Here is a 7339-nt window from a genome sequence, read left to right on the forward strand (position 1 = left end):
CCATCCAGTTGCTCCAGCCCCAACTTTGCAGAGCCCTGGGGGATCCTCTCCGGGTCACTGCCTGTCCCATTCTTCAGCCTAGCCACACGTAGCTGTTAGAAGTTGGTTTGGAGTTGGGCTGGATTCTCCTTCCTCAGATCTGTGGCATTTGCTCTTCTCCCACCATAAGTCTCTTCTCTCCTAGGAAAGGCTTTTCACTTTCTAGAATTTAGTTAATTGTGGTTTCTTTAGTCCTCAGTTCTCTGATGGGTTTTTAAAAAGCAGTGATTTTGTGGTTTGCCTGCCTGGCTTGTTCTTGATTTTTAGAGTAAGAGCAATGGTCTCTTGCACATTTCTACGTTGTTCTTAGAAACAAAAATCCACTGATAACTATTCTGAATAAATTCAGCAGTCTTAGGGATTTTAAAGGTTATATTGTTATTTGTTGAAAAATGAGTTTCCAGAAAATCTCAGTGCATGCTAAGACAATTTATTATCAAATATATTTTCTAAAGGGAGGCATAAATAATTTGCTTTTGATTTATCTGAATAGGAGCAGGGAGAGTTAGACCTGGGATTCTTTATTAGGATTGATCCCAACAGCTTTAATGAGCCGTGGTTACTGAGGAAGTACACCTGAGTTCACAGGTGCATCGGGCAGAAAAGAGGTTCACCCCCCACCCCCACCCCCCCGGGCTGGGGCAGAGGCTGGCACGCTGCCTTTGCAAAGGACCCCACTGTAAAGCTTTAGCCTTCATGGGCTTCTGTTACGTATTGTTACTTGGCTTTGTTTTTCAGAGTCTTTAAAAATGAAAAAACGTTCATAGCTGAAGCTGTATAAAAACAGAATCTGGGCCAGGACGTAGTTTACTGATCCCTGGGCTAGATGATCTTTATAGTCATTTTTGGTCTCAAAATTATTTTGAATTTCTCCGAACTACAGTGCATTCAGAATAGTAATGTGTGAAAATACAGAGGCTCTAACTATAAAGCATTCTTTTTAATAAAGGCCTCAACATATCATACATGTAAACATATTTGATGTTATGTAGGCTTTTACATATTCCATCAAATTTAAAGGAAGTCTTTTCATCGTTCTTTTTAGGAGTATAAACCACCAGGAACCCGTAAACTTCATAATATTCTTGGAGTAGAAACAGGAGGACCTGATGGCGTCATGCTGGGGAATCGGGCCATACAGTAGCTGACTACTTGAAGTTCAAAGACCTCATTTTAAGGATGTTTGATTATGACCCCCAAACTCAAATTCAACCTTACTATGCCCTGCAGCACAGTTTTTTCAAGAAGACAGCTGACGAAAGTACTAACACGAATAATAGCATGTCCACGAGCCCCGCCATGGAGCAGTCACAGTCTTCGGGCACCACCTCTGGTATGTCTTCAAGCTCAGGTCGGTTCTTTTGAGATTAGGCTTTGACATGTTTACCCTTTTCAAAGTGGGGGTTACTTTAAAGTGTTTTTAAGGTTTGTTAATGGGTAGGGAAGAACTATTTTCCTTAAATCTGTTCTTTGTGGGTAGTAAAAAAAAAAAAAAAAAAAGTCACCTCCCCTGAAGCTCCAACACTTAGTTATATGTGTCAGTAAATGCTGCTTGGGAACAAAACCAAAATTTTAAATTGTTTTTAAAATGGAAATACTTGGTCTACATGCTTGAGTTTTCCCGATGTAACCAAACTTGGTTACATTTTAGTTCAGTGGTTGATGTGAAAGACCGCAGAGAATTGGATGCCTTTCTGGTATACTTTTGCGTTAATAGAAATTTTTTTGGTGACACAGTTCCAGTTTTAATGGTACAGTTGCAGGATATGTACTTGGACAGAATTAGCTTTCAACTCACAAGGTGTGTTGTGCTGTGATACTTCAGGTGGATTGTCGGGGACGAGCAGCAGTGGGAGAGCCAGGTCGGACCCAACGCACCAGCACCTGCACAGCAGCGGGCACTTCTCCGCCGCTGTCCAGGCCATGGACTGCGAGACACACAGCCCGCAGGTGGGCCGTGGCACCGCCCTTCATCCCGTGCCCTGCCGTGCCTGGGGGGGCAGTACTGGGTGCGAGGTGTCTTCTGAATGATTGTGTCATTTACTCTGCAGGGCCGTACCTTCCTCGTTTATAAGGCATTCTAATTTATTTCTGACTGAAGAATCACATCCTTGTTTAGAAATAGCTCACATTTATTGAGCGCATACCAGCCATTGCTCCAAGTGTTTTTTCCATGTTTATTCATTTACTGCGGCAGCATTTTGAGCCTCACACAGTGTGGATTTTCATGTTACATTGGGAACTGAGACTTCAGTGGGTTAAGTTAACTTTCTGAGGCTCATCTTAATTACTGCACTCTCTGCCTCCTGTGACCTTTGATTATGGACAGGCCTACATTCTAAATCAGAATCTGATTCTGAATTGTAGTTTGATTTTCACCTCTATGTTGTTTTGTTTCATTTTTTGTTTGGAGGTTTTTTGTTTTTCAAACCTGTTAAAGAGGATCTAATTAAGTAAATTTTTTAAGGGGTGAAGCAGATGGTGGTAGTAAAAATATTCATTAAATACCGTTTGTAAAATAATAAGTTAATTCATGCTGAGTACTGCATAGCGGTGTTTTATAACAAGAGGCCAGTATATTATTTGATGAGTGAAATAAAACTGAAGTTGATGAACACCAGCCCTTGTCCCTGGTGCAGAAATCTGCATGTGCAGCTGTCTGCTCATGGTCACCGGCCTTCCTGGGCAAGCTTTCCTGGTTCTCCAGCCATCATCTCTCTCCCATTCTCTTTAATAATGGTTTCAAACCCTTCTTCTCCTCTCAGAAACCTTTGGTCTTGCCTCCTCTGTTCTCTCTCACTCATCACTGTGTAAGGAACAGCCTTACAAAAGGGACTCCTCACTGTGTGTCACCAGCCTCCGTTTGTCCTGTCCATGTCTCTCCTTGTCTGCAGCCCCTACTCATCCCCAGGTCTCCCGTCGGAAGCAAAACCTTGCCCTGGCCCATGTCTTTCTCGCCCCACATTTCTGCTTCCTGTGGGCTCTGTCTTGTCCCCCTTACCAGCTCCTCAGCTCGCCCCAGCTGGGCTGCCTCCCGGCTCCAAGAGCTGCTCCTGCAGTGTCACCAGTGGTTGTCACGAGGTGCCCAGAGGGCACACGGTCACTTCGTTCTGTTCCTCACTCACATTGACAACACTGGCTTGCCCCTGCTCTTCGAAGCTCTCTCCTCCATCTTACTTGTCCCTTGTCCCACCCCGTCCCACCCCTGCTGTCTCCTTTCTGGATTCTCCTCCTCCAACCCTGTGCCCCTCTCCCTCACATGACACACTTCCTGGTCACCTCACAGCTCTAAACAATGACCGTAGCAACTGTCCTGAGGCACATCACTTAACATCTTTATTTCTGCCCTACATGTCACTCCTGAACCTCATGCCTTTATTTCTAATCATCTACTGTCAGTATCACTTTGAAAGGCTCCACAACACGACTCTCCAGATGCGGCCCATGAACAGCTGCCGTCATTTCCACGTCCACCACTGCCCTCCTGCCCTTACCTGTTCTTGGTGCAAATGGCCCTGAACTCACCCTTTTGCTCAGGTCGTACACCTGGCGCCTGGGGATTTGATCCGGACTCCTCTCTCCCTCATGCCTACAGTGAATCAGAGGGTGGAGAGCGTGCTTCTGAATAGCCTGTGTGTGTTTTTATTCTCCCCACCTCACTTCACCCCCTTGCGACAACCATCTCTAGTTTATCTGATTAGAAAGACTATTCTGACTGGTCCTCCACCGTCCAGTTTCATTCACCAGTCTATCCCGTTCTCTTCTCTGAAGCCGAGTCAGTGTTCAGTCAAGCAGTCTGATCCAGTTCTTGGCCTTCTCTTGTACTGAAAAAGAATTCAGACTCCTTAGGAGGGTTACCGTGGTTCCGGCGGTCCGGCCCCTACGCAGGCTGCTCGTCCTCCTCTCTGGTCTTACTGGATGCTCTTCACTTTTTGGAATATAAAATGTGTGTTCTCTCTCACGTTTCTCCCATTGTCTGTGCTCAGCCTAGAGTGCTCCTTTTCTCTGTCCTTGCCTTGGTAACTACTGTGTATCCTGCAGGTCTTAAATATCACTGCCAAAGGCTTTCCCTGATTCTCTAGAACAACCTTCCTTCCTTCTTCCCTTTCTCCCTCTAAATACAGTTGATGCTGCAAACACACAAAACGATCCAGGGAGTAGTCCAAGCCACCTGGGCCCCCACCTGTGTGTAACAGATGTCAGTGTTGTGCCTTATTTGCCTCAGCTCTTTTCTTACTTAATTTTTGAATAGTTGATACATTCACATGGTTTAAATTAAACAAAAGAGGATTCAGTGAGCCGTCTTCCCTTCTGTGTCCTCTAGCCACCTAATTTCTAAATTAATGTTACTAGTTTTATGTATCCTTTTTGAGATATTTTATACACATGCAAGCAAATACAAATACATATTCTTCACCTAACCTTTGTACACAGACGGTAGCGTACCATGCATACTGTTTCACATCTGGTTTTTTATTTTAACATGTTACACATGTATTTAAAAAATTTATATGTATGTATATATTTATCTTTCTGTATCATTACATAGAGAGCTTTTTCATTTTTTTTAAGTCATAGTATTCCATTGTTTAGATATTCTGTAAGTCATATCAGTAGCTCATACTAGCTTATTTCAGTCTTTTCTTACTACCACAAATAATGCCATAATAAATAACCCTGTATGTAAATCATCCACACATGCAGTTTGTGATAAAAATTCCTGGATGTGAAATTGCTGGGTCAAAGAATAATGTGGTTTGTCATTTTGTTAGCTGTTGCCAAGTTGCCCTCCATGTAGTGTTATCAGTTTAGCTTCCCAGTAACAGAGTTCGGAGACACAGTCAGTGTGATCACCTTTGGAGAAGTCTGAAATGAAAAATGGTGCTGGACAGAGTATAGTTATATTTTGTTCATTTCTTCTTATGCATGAATTTTGAGTAGCTTTGTTAATTTTTTAAACTTTTTTTAATTGAGTTATAGTCATTTTACAATGTTGTATCAAATTCCAGTGTAGAGTACAATTTTTCAGTTATACATGAACATATATACATTCATTGTCACGTTCTCTTTCGCTGTGAGCCACCACAAGACCATGTATATATTTCCCTGTGAGTAGCTTCATAATTTAAAAACCATTAGTGTTTTCTGAGAACTTTCTGTTTTTCTACTGGATTATTTTCAATAGTATTTCTGCAATTTTGATTCTGAGACCACCTTCATTGAGTAAATACTTAATGATGCGTGCTAGCTACTGGTGCTAAAGACACAGTCTGCCTTCCTAGCGCTTACAGTGCCACAGTAAATAAACAAAACCTAATGTAATAGAGAATAGCTGTTTGTTGGCTGGACTATATTAATTCAAGTAGGCCCAACTGATAACAGATCAGTAGACCCCCAAAATATGGTAGCTAAAGGAATAAAAGTACTCTTTTTTATGTAATAGTCCTGAATGGGTATTCAGGTTAGGGGTGTGGCTCTCCCCTACCATCCTGCGACTGCCGGTCCCTGAGGGCCTAGTTGTCTGCTGCCTCCAGCAGGCGAAGGACTTGGGAGGTAATTTAGGGGCCATATCTGGCCATGACATAGGGACTTTCATTCACATTCGTTTGACTAAAACAGTCACACGGCCATGTCTTGTACAGGGAAGGCTAGTATATGGGGTGCAGTCATGTGCTCAGGAAGAAGAATATGTTTTTTGAGGACAACTAGTAGCCTGTGCTGCAGAAGTTGGGGCAGCATTAGCCGTGGTGGTGAGGGGAGACTCTGAAACTGAAAGGGTGTGGAAGAAGCATCCAAGCAGAAATTAGAAATCAGAGCATTCTAGGCAGAAGGGAACAGTAAGTACAAATACCCTGAGGCATTTGAAAGATTCTGACCAGGTGGAGGAATAGAAGGAAGACCCTGTATAGTCAGAGCCCAGGTGGCTGGAGGGAAAGGTTGGAGAGATAAGCATTGTATAGATTGTGCAGATGGCACATGGGTTTTGGATTGTTCTGTTTATCCATTCATTCGTTGGTGGACACTTAGGTTCTTTCCATGTTTTTGCTATTGTAAATAATGCTGTAGTTAACATGGGGGTACATGTATCTTTTGAAGATAGTATTTTTGTTTTCTTCAAATAAATATCTAAAAGTAGGGTTGCTGGATATGGTTGTTTTGTTTTTAATTTTTTGATGAACCCCCATACTATTTTCCACAGTGGCTGCACCAGTTAATATTCCCACCAACAGTGGGATTCCCTTTTCTCCACATCCTTGCCAACACTTGTTATTTGTTGTCTTTTTGATAATAGCCGTTCTAACAGGTGTGAGAGGATAACTTGTCATGGTTTTGATTTGCATTTGCCTGATAATTGATGGTGTTGAACATCTTCTTTTGTACCTGTTGGCCATCTGTATGTCTTCTTTGAAATATGTCTATTCAGATCTGCTCATTTTTTAATTGGATTGTTTGGGTTTTTGCAGTTGAGTTTTATGAGCTCTTTATATATTTTGGGTACTGGCCCCTTATCAGAGACACGATTTACAAATATTTTCTCTGATTCAGTAGGTCACTTTTTCATTTTGTTGGTTCCTTTTGTGCAGTAGTGTTTTAGTATGATATAGTCTCATATGCTTATTTTTGCTTTTGTTGCTTTCGCTTTGGTGTCAGATTCAAAAAATCATCACTAAGACCTGTGTCAAAGAGCTTACCACCTATGTTTTCTTCTAAGAGTTTTATGATTTCAGGTCTTAGGTTCAAGTCTTTAATCCATTTTGAGTTAATTTTGGGGTTTGATACCAGATAGTGGTTGAGTTTCATTCCTTTGTATAGCTATCTAGTTTTCCCAACACAGCTTGTTGAAGAGACTGTCCTTTCTTCATTGTATGTTCTTGGTTCCATTATCATAAGTTAATTGACCATATATGTGTGGGTTTGTTTCTGGGTTCTCTTTTCTGTTCCATTGATCTATGTGTCTGTTTTTATGCTATACTATACTGTTTTAGTGACTATAACTCTGTATTATAGTTTGAAATCACAGAGCATGATGCTTCCACCTTTGTTGTTCTTTCTCAAGGTTGCTCTGGCTATTCAGTGGTTTTTTTGTGGATTACAAATTTTAGAATTATTTGTTCTCTATTTTTTTTAAAAAAGACCACTGGAATTTTGCCATAGGGATTGCATTGACTCTGTAGATTGCTTTGGGTGGTTTAGACATTTTAACAACATTGATTCTTGCCATCTGTGAGCATGGACTATCTTTCCATTTATTTTGTTTTCTATTTCTTTTATTAGTGTCTTGTTTTCAATATACAGGTCT

At 41.5% G+C, this 7339-nt stretch overlaps 1 protein-coding gene across 1 annotated transcript in view; it reads left to right on the top strand.

Annotated features, from left to right (window-relative positions):
- The window catches only part of LOC116151596 (dual specificity tyrosine-phosphorylation-regulated kinase 1A), a 59869-nt gene that overhangs the window by 49793 nt on the left and 2737 nt on the right, over nucleotides 1–7339 (top strand). The window contains 4 exon segments of the mRNA XM_064485511.1: nucleotides 539–543; nucleotides 1085–1151; nucleotides 1154–1372; nucleotides 1865–1989. Coding sequence (XP_064341581.1) covers nucleotides 539–543; nucleotides 1085–1151; nucleotides 1154–1372; nucleotides 1865–1989 — 416 coding nt within the window.

The sequence above is a fragment of the Camelus dromedarius genome, chromosome 5, assembly GCF_036321535.1.
Source record: "Camelus dromedarius isolate mCamDro1 chromosome 5, mCamDro1.pat, whole genome shotgun sequence".
Lineage (NCBI taxonomy): Eukaryota > Metazoa > Chordata > Mammalia > Artiodactyla > Camelidae > Camelus > Camelus dromedarius.